Source organism: Stegostoma tigrinum, chromosome 34 (assembly GCF_030684315.1).
Source record: "Stegostoma tigrinum isolate sSteTig4 chromosome 34, sSteTig4.hap1, whole genome shotgun sequence".
Taxonomy (NCBI): domain Eukaryota; kingdom Metazoa; phylum Chordata; class Chondrichthyes; order Orectolobiformes; family Stegostomatidae; genus Stegostoma; species Stegostoma tigrinum.
The window spans coordinates 10,649,595-10,663,580 of NC_081387.1; the positions used below are offsets into that span (position 1 = coordinate 10,649,595).

Here is a 13,986-nt window from a genome sequence, read left to right on the forward strand (position 1 = left end):
AGGAAGTGGTGGATGTGGGTAGAGATGTTAAAACAAAGACATTTGGATTAGCACATAAATGGGAAAGATTTGGAGGAATATGGGCCAAATGCAGGCAAGTGGGGCGAGTTTAGGTTGGGGACATGGTCAGCATGGACTAATTGTGCCAATGGGTCTGTTTCTTTGCTGTCTGACAATGACTGTGTGGCAGAGAGATGTTGAGTGAGTTGGGAGGCAGTTCAGTGAGGGAAGATGGTGACTGATGGGTAAATGAGTGAGATGGTGGGTCCACTGACTGTTATGGGAAAAGGGGATGCGTGGGAGTCGGGCAATGGGGTAGCTACCATATCAGTTTCCTTCTTGTAATCTGAGCAGTTCTCGTGGGAATATCACTTGACAGACAAAAGAGCAAGGATTTCAATAGTTAGAATCAAAAGGTGTAATTCTGCTTAAATGCCCTGTATTGTTTTTGGAGGCACAGTCAGTCCCTGCAATTTCAATATCTAACCTGCTGACATGGAGGGGAGGGATGATTATTTTGGAAAGCTCACTTGAAACTTTGCTGGAGGATGAAACACATTTTTGTATGTGAAAGGAAGCAGCTTTTAATCAAGTTAACCTTGCCACTTCACAAAGTCAAATTCACGCTGGTCTCTGAAAACATGTTGTCTGGTGAGGGACTCCACATTTCAGAGGCAACAGTGCCACCTAATGAGCGATGTTTCCTCTCAGAATGCCATCTGATGCTGAGCCCGAATTTGTCCACTCTATTTTACTTATTTAACATGTTGCTCAATAAATTCAAAACGAGCCTACAGACTTTATTCAATAACATAAGTTTATTGCACACAAAAGAAAAGAAAAAACAAGTTATGTAAACATAGAAGGCAGTTTCAGAGATCTTTGAACACAGAATGACAAAGTGCTGAATCTGCAGAGGCCAAGTGATGTTTTCATCAAATTTCATGAGGGGTTCTCTCACAAGTCCCAGCAAGCTTTCTTCCACTATCAACCCAAAACTGCTTCATTTACAAGGGAGCACACTCCTCTCATCTGACGCTAGCCCAATTCTCCCATTTGCTCAGGTAGAAACACCCACTACTGCTTGGGCATTCTGGGATTCCCTGAACTGGTGCCACATTTGAATGGCCATCAGGCAGTAGTCAAACGCTGGCAATCCAGAATTTCCCTGCACCTTTTGAGACATTAATCCCAGAACGTTAGGTGAAGGGGGTGTTGTCACCATCGTTTAGAATGAAAGGTGATGGTCACTCCATAGTGCAGCATTATACAGTGGAACAGCACTGTGAATGGATCCTAGATGTGCCATGATGATGAAGTGAGCCTGGTACATAATGGGTGCCAATATGGCATGGGGTGCATATCGTCATTTTCCATGGAGTGTGCCTGCATTTGCTGGTGTGTGACATCCGAGATGGAAGTCTGGAGGATCAAGCCACAAGCTGGAGCTACCACGTCCCACATCTTGGGAATTCCATCCAGTGGGCAGTAGAATGGGAGATTGTATGTGAATGAAGTAGGATGAATTATAAAGCTAGTAGTCCCCTCACTACTCACATGCCTAAACAACCAAGTGAAAAATGAGACATTTCAGACTCAACATCAAAGAATTTTGCTGGAAACCTCACCTGCTCTTCCCAAATTTCTCAGTCACAATTCACCCATGGCTGGGAAGATTCTGCCAATTGTTTCGGCCTGTCTCCTGGTGCTGTCCATCACTGAACTTACAACCAGAGAAATCACAAACCTGTGCGTGTGTCTTAAGCTTCAAAGGAACTGACACACAACAGTTTATTTGCTGTGATCTGTGGGAACAATTTGATGATAACAAAGTGTGAAGCTGGATGAACACAGAAGGCCAAGCAGCATCTCAGGAGCACAAAAGCTGACGTTTTGGGCCCAGACCCTTCATCAGAAAAGGGGGATGGGGAGAGGGTTCTGGAATAAATAGGGAGAGAGGGGGAGGTGGACCGAAGACGGATAGAGGAGAAGGTAGGTGGAAAGGAGAGAATAGGTGGGGAGGTGGGGAGGGGATAGGTCAGTCCAGGGAGGATGGACAGGTCAAGGAGGCGGGATGAAGCCAGTAGGTGGGAAATGGAGCAGCAGCTTGAGGTGGGAGGAGGGCATGTGTGAGAGGAAGAACAGGTTAGGGAGGCGGGGACAGGCTGGGCTTGTTTTGGGATGCAGTGGGGAGAGGGGACGAGTTGGGCTAGTTTTGGGATGCTGTGGGGGAAGGGGAGATTTTGAAGCTTGTGAAGTCCACATTGATACCATTGGGCTGCAGGGATCCCAGGCGGAATATGAGTTGCTGTTCCTGCAACCTTCGGGTGGCACTATTGTGGCACTGCAGGAGGCCCATGAATGACATGTCATCTAAGGAATGGGATGGGGCGTTAAAATGGTGTGCCACTGGGAGGTACAGTTGTTTATTGTGAACCGAGCAAAAGTGTTCTGCAAAGAGGTCCCTAAACCTCCGCTTGGTTTCCCCAAAGTAGAGGAAGCCACACCGGGTACAGTGGATACAGTATAACACATTGGCAGATGTGCAGGTGAACATCTGCTTAATGTGGAAAGTCAGCTTGGGGCCTGGGATGGGGGTGAGGGAGGAAGTGTGGGGGCAAGTGTAGCACTTCCTGTGGTTGCAGGGGAAGGCGCCGGGTGTGATGGCGTTGGAGGGGAGTGTGGAGCGGATCAGGGAGTCACGGAGATAGTGGTCTCTCCGGAACGCAGACAAGAGTGGGGATGGAAAATGTCTTGGGCGGTGGTGTTGGATTGTAGATGGCTGAAGTGTCAGAGGATGATGTGTTGTATCCGGAGGGTGGTGGGTGGTATGTGAGGATGAGGGGGATTCTCTTAGGGTGGTTATTGCGGGGGCGGAGTGTGAAGGATGTGTTGCGGGAAATGCGGGAGACACGATCGAGAGGGGAAGTTGCGGTCCTTGAAGAACTTGGACATCTGGGATGTGCGGGAGTGGAATGCCTCATCCTGGGAGCAGATGTGATGGAGGCGAAAGAATTGGCAATAGGGGAGGGAATTTTTGCAGATGGGTGGGTGGGAGGTGCTGTGTTCTAGGTAGATGTGGGAGTCGATGGGCTTGAAATGGACATCAGTTTCTAGCTGGTTGCCTAAGATGGAGACAGAGAGGCCCAGGACAGTGAGGGATGTGTTGGAGATGGCCCAGGTGAACTTGAGGTTAGGGTGGAAAGTGTTGATAAAATGGATGAACTGTTCGAGCTGCTCTTGGGAGCAAGAGGTGGCACTCATCCTCACATACCGCCCCACCAACCTCCGGATACAAAGCATCATCCTCCGACACGTCCGCCATCTACAATCTGACCCCACCACCAAAGACATTTTTCCATCCCCACCCTTGTCTGCCTTTCGGAGAGACCACTCTCTCCGTGAGTCCCTTGTCCACTCCACACTGCCCTCCAACCCCACCACACCCGGCACCTTCCCCTGCAACCGCAGGAAGTGCTACACTTGCCCCCACACCTCCTCCCTCACCCCAATCCCAGGCCCCAAGGTGACTTTCCATATTAAGCAGATGTTCATCTGCACATCTGCTAATGTGGTATACTGTATTCACTGTACCCGGTGTGGCTTCCTCTACATTGGGGAAACCAAGCAGAGACTTGGGGACCGCTTTGCAGAACACCTCCGTTCAGTTCACAATAACCAACTGCACCTCCCAGTTGCAAACCATTTTAACCTCCCCTCCCATTCTTTAGATGACATGTCCATCATGGGACCCCTGCAGTGCCACAATGATGCCACCCGAAGGTTACAGGAACAACAACTCATATTCCGCTTGGGAACCCTGCAGCCATATGGTATCAATGTGGACTTCACCAGCTTCAAAATCTCCCCTTCCCCACTGCTTCTCAAAACCAGCCCAGTTCTTCCCCTACCCCTGCTGCATCACTGAACCAGCCCAGCTTGTCCCCTCCCCCACTGCATCCCAAAACCAGCCCAACCTGTCTCTGCTTCCATAACCTGTTCTTCCTCCCACCTCAAGCCGCACCTCCATTTCCTACCTACCACCTCATCCCGCCTCCTTGACCTGTCCGTCTTCCCTGGACTGACCTATCCCCTCCCTACCTCCCCAGCTATACTCTCCTCTCCACCTATCTTCTTCTCTATCCATCTTCGGTCCGCCTCCCCCTCGCTCCCTATTTATTCCAGTTCCCTCTCCCCATCCCCCTCTCTAATGAAAGGTCTAGGCCCGAAACGTCAGCTTTTGTGCTCCTGAGATGCTGCTTGGCCAGCTGTGTTCATCCAGCCTCACATTTTACAACCAGAATGATGTCTTCCCCGGGCAATTGCAATGCTTTCCATCACTGACCCTCCTCCACTCTGCACCCTTGCCTGTTTCTGAAACCATCGCTAACCCAACTCCCCTCCCTCGGTATCTTCTCCAGCCCTGTACACTTCCTGGGCTTTGGATTGCGCCCATTCACTTTGCTTCCTCCTCAACTGAATAATTGACTTAATTGGGCGTTTCATTGCAATCAGCAACTGCTCTCTGAACTTGGATTGAGTCACCCCATAAATAAATGCATTTGTGCAACAATTTAAACTCAATACCATACCAGCAACTTCTGCAAATACATATAAAAAATCGTTGTAATATGTGGGTTTAATTCCTGTAATGGTGTAATATAAAAAGTCAATGACATATAGAAGCCAAAGCAATATGAAACTGCCGGATATGGTGAAGAGGAAAATCACAGACTTTCTTCTGCGCTCCATCTCTGGGTCACTGTGATTCTCTCCTTTGCCCTGACCTCTGAGTCCTTTGCGAACTTGGCTGGTCACCAAAATGTGTCTGACTGTCAGAGCATTCAGTAACAGAATTAAAGCATACGGGAGCAATGGGGTCAGAATTTTGTCAAACCAGTCAAATCCCAACCACGCAGGGTCAGTATGATAGCTTGTCTTCACAACACAGTAGAAGGGAATATTGTCAATTATCTGTCCAGGTTCATAGGTAAAATAGAATGGAATGTCTTTTAAACAAAGCGTAATGCAGGTTGTTGCTAGAATCATACTTGCAAGTCTCTTGGTACAATATTTTCTTTTCAGATTCTGGCAACAGATGGCCACGAAGCGATCAAAGGAGAAAGTGACAGTGAACCAGACAGAACATTCTGTTGCTGCATAAAACAGGACAATGATAACACTGCAGATAGGAGTGATGTTCAAGAAAGATTCTGGAAAATAGTAAGAATTAATCTGCCACAGTACAACTCCAGTAATAATGACCATTAGATCTGCCATTACCATGGCCACAAGGTAGAGGGTGGTACAGGTGGAGGGACCATTCTTTCCCTGACACAGGATCACGATAGCCACCAAGTTAACTGGCAGTGAAAAGAGATTGCAAATTAGTAATGAGTTTTTTTTACCATATCCAAATATTTCTGACCCTCCTTGACTCAAAAGTTAAAGCTTTTCAAAACAGAATGCATCACTGAAGTGACTCTAACTTAAATATGCTCATTTTCATACTTAATGGACATTCCCTGCAATGGGCAACCAGTCTGCTTAAAAGTTTCATGAGGTTGTGAATCTCTGATTTCACTTGTTCTAAGCTTGAATTGAATTGGCTTTGGACTTTTGCTAGGAAGAGAGATGTCACCAGAAATATGTGGACATCAAGAATACAATACTCAGCTCAGAAGAAAGAAAGGCGTGCATTTTGCAGAGCAGCATGTGCAACACAAAACAGTTTATAAAGATACAGTTTCAAAATGTGAGAAAATGCAGCAGAGGAATGAAAGATCCATGAGGGACAGAACTAAACATTTGGCTAAAAATTGATCTTCTGAAATCTCATGTAGAAAGAGACAGAGAATTGGAAAAGTACTCAAAGGGTGCAGGGTGCAGATATACACATCATTGAAATTCACAGAGCAAGTTCGCCCAGTCAAAATAAAGCAAATGGAAAAACTCCCATCTAAATGGGAAGAAAATTCAGAAATCTTAGGTGCAAAGAGGCTTGTGTGTTCCAGTCCAGGATTCTCTCAAGGTTTCTGATGAAATAAAATTGAAAAAAGTCAGAGCTATTGTATTAAAACTGTAAAAAAAAATTGAAGTGCAACATATGGCTTTGTTCTTATTTTGCAGAAAGAACTTAAGAACAAAAGATATTACAAAATGTTGTGCAATGGTATTATCAAAACCTTGACATTTGAACTATCTGGAAAGAAGGATGAGGTTGGAACTCTTTTGAAAATAGATGGCTGAGGAGAGACCTAAAGGAAACTGAACCCTTATGAATGGGTTTGAGAGAGTTCATAAGACCATAAGACTATAAGGCATAGGAGCAGAAATCAAGCCATTCAGCCCATCGAGTCTGCTCCACCATTCAATCATGGCTGATACTTCTCACAAGCCCATTCTCCAGCTTTCTTCATGTAATCTTTCATCTCCTGGACAATCAAGAAGCTACCTGTCTCCATCTTAAATATACTCATTGACCTGGCCTCCATAAACTTCCGTGACAGTGAATTTCAGAGATTCACCACTCTCTGGCTGAAGAAGTTTCTCCTCACTTCCATTCCATCCTTACTCTGAGGCTGTGTCATCGGACCCTAGTCTTTCCTACCAATGGAAACATCTTTCCTACACCCATTCTGTCCAGGCCATTCAGTATTCTGTAAGCTTCAGTTAGATCCCTCCTCATCCTTCCAAACTCCATCAAGTATAGACACAGGTATTCAAACACTCCTCATATGTTAAGCTTTTCAGTCCTGGTACCATTATCATGAACCTCCTCTGTACCTGCTCTAGAGCCAGTATACCTCTCCTGAGATATGGAGCCCAAATCTGCTCACAATACTCCAAATGTGGCCTGATCAGAGCCTTACAGAGCCTCAGACATGCATCCCTACTTTTATATTCAAGCCCCCTCAAAATAAATGCCAAAGTTGCTTTTTCCTTCCTAACTACTGACTCAACCTGCAAGTTTACCTTGAGAGAATCCTGGACTGGAACGCTCAAGCCTCTTTGCACTTAAGATTTCTGAATTTTCTTCCCATTTAGAAAATAGTCCATACCTGCATTCTTCTTACCCAAGTGCATGACCTCACATTTTCCCATGTTGTACTCCATCTAACACTTCTTTATCCACTGTCCTAACCTGTCCAAATCCTTCTGCAGCCTCCCTGCATCCTCAATACTACTTGTCTCTCACTTATTGTTGTATCATCTGCATATTGAAAAGAAGGAATGGGGATAATTAAAACATATCAGTAGCTATAAACTGAAGCAATTAACCTGAATGCGGTGCAGATATATTTAACTGCATACTAGATACGGATGCTTTGTAGTAAAAGATATTCTGATTAGGTCAAATACAAAGGCTCCAATGCAGCAGAAAAATCACCAGCTGAGCTAATTCATCTGATTTTATGGTATAATTCTATGTAACCCAAGTACTAATTAATCAAAGTAATCAATTCCTTTATTTAGTGCACAATATATTTTATTAATAAAGCTTTATATTAGCATTGTAGTCCTGATGCCTGAAAGCCCTCATTTAAACTCTTCAATTATCTGTGTCATTGTCCAAAGAGACACACTTACTGATCTCAGGGCAAAGGCTGACATAGATACATGTGTTGAGACTTTGCATCGCAGGTAATTACTGGTTCATCAAACATTAATCAGTTCCTGAAGTGAGCCATTTAATTACCTTAGGCTGTTGCTGTTACAGGCAGATCATAAACATAAGACATTCATGACCCACAGATTCTTAGAAAAGTATTAGAGGAATGGGGATTCATCTCCTACTAATTTATAAAAAAAAACTCAGAATAAAATATGAACCAGAGGAGTTGAATCCTGTAATGGTGTTGTCCTGCTGTTTACCTGCCAGTAATTAGTGTTTATGTGTACCTGTTGGTGCTGTTCAAATGGAATCATTGCAATATCACAACACTGCACTTCAGACACTGATTCTGGAATTTCGCCATACAACAAAAAACATTCCCATTGGCCATTATATTCATATAACACTAAGGCAGCTCCATGGAATGGAGAGAGCAGTCACCTGATTGTAAAATACAATAAATTCATTTATTTCCCCTAGTGAGCCACAGCAACATCAGTCCTAATATGGCAGTCATTCCCAATAAAACATGATCCCTACAGTCAGGTATTGCACATTGGTTAGTAAAGCACACGCAGGAAAATTCAACAATGACAAATATGTCTGATAATGCACGTTTTCTGAACATTGCCTTTATTGATGTCTAATTCAGTTGTATCTAATATTTAAAGAAAGGATATGACTTGATAATTCAGAGTGTTTTAGTTACAAACTAGTTTACTATCGAATTAAAGGAATGAAGTGACAAAGATAATAGATCAGCATGCAACATTACCAGTCTTAAGGATATAAGACCAGAAGAAGTCAGAACAGTAGCAGGCCATTCAGCTCTTGAGTCTGGTCTTCCATTCAAACGGATCATGGCTACTCCAACATTCCTTGCATCTATTTTTCTATCTTTTCCCTGTAATCCTACAGACTATGCACCTATCTATCCCAGTTTTAAATGAACACAAGGAATCTGTCCCCCAACCCTCTGTGACAAGGCGTTTCAAAAATTCACAACAAAGAGAAGAAATTTCTCCTTATTTTCTTAAATTGGCACCCCTTTATGCAGAGACTGTGCCCCCTGGTTCTAGGCTCTTCCAATGAAGAGAAACATCCTCTCAACATTTATCCTTTTGAGCCCTTTAATAATCCTATATGTTTCAATGAAATCACCACTCATTCTTCTAAACTCCAACAAATAGAGCCCCAAGTTGTTTAGCCTCTGCTCAGGAGACAATCCCTCCACACATGGACCATCCTTGTGAATGGTGTCTGCTCTGTCTCCAATATCCTTCTTTAAATAAGGAGATGAAGCCTGCTCTGGATGAGGTCTCATCAGCACCTTGCAGTGCAGTAAGACTTCTCTAGTCTTACACTGCAATCTCCTTGAAATAGGAACAAACATTTCATTGGCCTTCCTGATTACTTGCTGTGCCTGTGTTTCATGGACAAACACCACTAAATCCCTTTATGTTGCCACTTATCATAGAATAGAACTAGAGACGAGCTCACACACAACTTCAGTATCTATGATTAGTTACTAGAAACAACAACAGCAGGAATTGTGTTGTGTATCTTTCTGATACAGCGACAAGTTCCCATACATTTCTATGTAAATTGATCTATCTGCAGGCTAGCTCGCTCTGTAAAACTCTAAGGTGACATATTCTCAGCACCTTTATTTACGTGGGATTGTCATGAGAACGTTCAGCTTGTGACTAAATTAAAATTGCATTCATTCATTGTAAAAATAAAGAAAAAAAATGAGCAAACTGTTTATGGCAGCAAAATTAATTCATTATTGCCATCAAATATATTAGGAGCTGAGATTGAATCAGAAATCCTTAAAGACCGGGCAATTTTAATTGTGTTAGTTGACTCATGAAAGTTAGAAATAGTTCTCGTCCAGCTAAACTATCGATCACTTGAGCCACATTTGTTTCGTCTCTAGATCTCCTAATGTTTCCATGATCATTTCATTCTGTTCATTCATAATTAAATTTCAAATTTGCAACACCCTCTTGGGGCTGCTCACTGTTCTCTCGCTGTGCACTTTAACTGTAGTCATTCAGTTAAGAAATTCAAGTAGGGACTTTGTGCCTGTGGAGTCCCAGTTGAATGCAGTCTCTCTCAAATTAATTTGACAATGACGGATACTTTCAGGAAAACCTTCTGTAAGTTGCCTTTGCTGATGTCAGATTCAGTTCTACATAATTTTTTATTGAAGGAAGTAATTTGATACTTCAATAATTCATCAGACACATACATTATCCCAAACTCGTCCAACCATTAAATCTATCACAGCATGTAAGCGCAGGACCGATATAACAGTTCAGCATTCCCGGTTACTGCGTTTACGAATGAAATATAAGGCTACCTTTGCCTATCTGACTATTCCAGCGTATAAATAGATTAAAGTTTCTCATTATTATCGGCGAGCCTTTCTGACAGGCTTTCATTACATGTGGTTGCTGTTCCAGGATATGAACACCACTGTTACAATCACCTTCTTGTCAGTATTGATTCTACATTCCGCTAAACTGTTTCCACATCGCGGATTCTGAATGCAGGTCATTCTTATCCGCTATGTTGATGCTACCATTAACAAACTAAGCCACCCTTCACCATTTCCTTGTATCCTGCCATTCTTACAAGTCCGGTACCCTCCAACGTTCTGGCCCAAAGCCTTATCATTCTGCAGTCATGCCTCTGCACTGGCTATCAGACATCCATAATCATTACTGTTTATACTTCTTGTTCCATCGGTTGCATTTCGAACAATGGCTGCATGCAGATGCAGAGCATTTAGTTTTATCTTTCAACACTTCTTGTAAATTATAGTCTTATCTATTGGTAGACTTTTAGATTTGTACTGTCTGTTCTTGTTCAAAACCTTCTTTCTGGCCTTGGTGCTATCCTTAGATTTGCAAAACTTCCCAAATGTGGTACATCATCTCAACTATTTAGTTCAACATTGTATCTACTTACCCAGTTATGCAATTGGTGGAATGACCGGCACAGCATGACTTAGATTGATACTATACTGTCTGCACAGATCCCATCCTTACTGTAGACTAAAGTATCATCCATGAACTCCCTCACATAGCTAAAGCAACAGGACACTTGCTCAGTTATCCATAAGATATTTGAAGGAGCAATGAATTATTTTATTCAATTATGTCTTTATCATTATTAAATTTATATTTTGTAAAATTGACTACCAATTGCTCACCAGCTAATTATTTCTTTCCTACTTTCAAATCCATTGTAAAACCAACAGAATTACGGAAATCAAATGGTACAGAGAGACAGGGGGAGAGAGAGAGAAGCCATTCACCCATTGTGCCTGCACTGGCTCTTCAAATGTGCATCAGTACCTTAAGCATCAATCATGTTCTTATAAGACGGAGAAAACGCCACAGAATTAGAGAATCATTTAAAACTGGAAGCAACCTGTTGTACTCCAGTTAGAAACCGTCAGTCACCTCAACTCTACAGTGACAGAATTATTCAGCGATACCTGCCCTCTGAATATTGCCTTTCGGCCATAAGACATGGGAGCAGAAGAAGTCCATCAAATCTACCCAGCTTTTCAATTAGATCATGGCTGTTCTCATAACCTTCAACTCCACTTTCCAGCTTTATCCCCACAACATTTGATTTCATTAATGGTTAGAAATCTGTCTACCTCAAGCTGTGAAGGTTATTTAGCAAACCAATGTCTATACAGCTGTATGCAGTAAAGAATTTCACAAATTCACACTCTCTGATAGAAACAAACTTCTATGCATCTCCTCCTTAAATAGGGGACTAACATATTCTGAAACAACATCCTCCAATCCTCGACTCTCTGACGAGTAGAAACAACCATTCCACGCCCATCCTATCAAAGATCCCACAAGGCTTAGACAATTCGATTCTGATAACTTAACAAGGTATGTACGGCACTGTATAAGTCAAAGAAATGCAAGCTACAAATATTTATTGTCTGTTTAGGGAATAAAATAAAGGCATGAAGGTAATTCAGGACATGTAATTGAAAAGAAAGATGTCACTGTCCCAATTTCCGGCCTAATGGGAATCACTAGAGCAATATTTAACATTTGATATTTGTTGACGAGATCAACATTTGACAGGTGGAGGCTGAGACAAGGCAGGATGGAAGTCTATAGAATTGTGACATGCATAGATAGGTTTGATGGTCAGAATCTTTTTTTATTCCCAGGGTTAAAATGTCTAATACAAAGGTGTATGCATTTAAGGCGAGAGGTGGCAAGTTTAAGGGAGATGTGAGGGGCAAGTATTTTGCACAGAGAGTAGTAGGAGCCTAGAAAGTGTTGCCAGGGGTAGTAGATACTTTTGGGGCATTTAAGGAACTTTTAGATAAACACATGAATATGCAAGGAAAAGAGAGGTATGGAGCAAAGGCCAGCAGAAGGGATTAGTTTCATTTTGCATCATGTTCGGAACAACATCGTGGGTAGAAGGGCCCATTCCTGTGTTGTACTGTTCTATGTTCTAACAGTCATAGCGTAAAACAAGCAACCTGGTCACAAACAGCAAATGCTCAGCTTCAATGCTCAGAGTCACTTACCCGAAACAACAACAACTGCAAGAATTGTGTAGTATATATTTTTGATACTGTGAAATATCTGCATACTATCCCCATGAAAAAGTGAGCTGTCGCTTTGTGCACCAAGCAATCTCTCTGTATCAAACTCTAAGTCGAGACATTCACAGAACCTTTATTGTTTACCAGTGGCATCATGATGGGAGATTGCAACATCATTCGAGTTGGATTCTATATCTTAAAGACAACACAAGCAAACAATTTATGACAATGAAGTTAAGCCATGCTTGTCCCTGGATATGTCTTGTGTTGAGACTGAATTAAGAAACTCTCCAGAGGAGTGATTTTGCTTTACACTGATTAAAGCCTGCAAAATTTTTATTCCGGCAAAGGTGTTGATCATGCAAACACCTTTCAGTGCAACTTTAAATCTCTGAATATTTCACTGATCATTTTGCTGTGTTCTATTTCATGTCTTGTACTGCCCTCTTTGGGTTGATCATTGCACTCTGGCTGCCCCTTTATTTGTGGTCAATCAGTGAAAACAATCAAGTGGAAATTTTTGTCTTTGAACCATCAAACTTACAGAGTTGTACAGCATGGAAGTAGGCCCTTTGAACCAACTTGTCCATGCTAACCAGATGTCCTAAATTAATGTAATCTGAATGTACCAGCATCTGGCCTATATCCCTCTAAACTCTTCATATTCATACATCCACCCAGTGCCTGCTCTCAACACTTCCTCTGACACTTCAATCCATGTGCACCAGCCTCTGCATGCAAAATTTGTTCCTTAGGTCCCTTTTAAATCTTTCCCCTCTCACCTTAAACCTATATTGTCTAGTTTTGGAATCCCCTACTCCTGAAAAAAATACCTTGACCACTTACCCTACCCATGCCCCTCATGGCTTTATAAATATCTATAAGGTCACCCCTCAGCCTCCGATGCTCCAGGGAAAATAGCTCCAGCCTTTTCAGCCTCTCCCTATAGCTCAAACACTCCAACCCTGGCAACATCCTTGTAAATCTTTTCTGTGCCCTCTCAAGTGTAACAACATCTTTCCTATGGCAGTGAGATCAGAATTGAATGCAGTATTCCAAAAGTAGCCTGATGTTCTGTACAGCTGCAATATGACATCCCAACTTCTTCGCTACCTTGTCTACCTTTGACTCCACCTTCAAGGGACTCTGAACCTGCATCCCAAAATCTCTCTGTTCAGCAATGCTCCCCAGGACCTTAGCATTAAGTGTATATTTCCTGCCCCAGTTTGCCTTACCAAAATGCAACACCATATCTAAATTAAATTTCATCTGTTGCTTCACGGCCCCTGGGCTCATCTGATCAAGGTTGTATTCAGAGATAACCGTCTTCACCATCCACAACACCACCAATTTTGGAGTCATCTGCAAATGTACTAAAAGTACCTTCTATGTTCACATACAAGTCATTTATACCAATGGCAAAAAGCAATAGACCTAGCACCAGGGTCTTGACAACAATCAACTTTGTCACCAATGTACCCTGAGGGATGTTTCTGAGTTGACCACTTCTTGTGAGGAAGGCTGTTTGTCTTCTGCTACAAGTCACTGCTGAGCAGTGCTCATCCTTCTCTATCTCCCTCAGCATGGCAACAACAGCGACAATAATAACTCTGGAAAGCACCAAGGATTGGAAGGTCCTTAGTGCGTGTGTGTCTGCAGGTCCTTTCAGGTAACAAGACAGGCAGATAAGGTGATTAAGAAGTTAAATGGGATACTTGCCTTTATTAACCTAGGCATAGGGTTTAAGAGCAGGGAGACACTGTTGGAACTG

General features: G+C 42.7%; 1 protein-coding gene across 1 annotated transcript; it reads right to left on the reverse strand.

Moving 5' to 3' along the window:
- Positions 1-4,386: 4,386 nt before the first annotated feature.
- LOC132206230 (probable G-protein coupled receptor 139) lies at positions 4,387-7,116 on the reverse strand. The gene is made up of 2 exons (XM_059639602.1): positions 7,062-7,116; positions 4,387-5,363 (listed from the first exon to the last, which is right to left on the reverse strand). Exons 1-2 carry the CDS (start codon positions 7,114-7,116, stop codon positions 4,387-4,389), a joined length of 1,032 nt encoding a protein of 343 aa, XP_059495585.1.
- Positions 7,117-13,986: the final 6,870 nt, after the last annotated feature.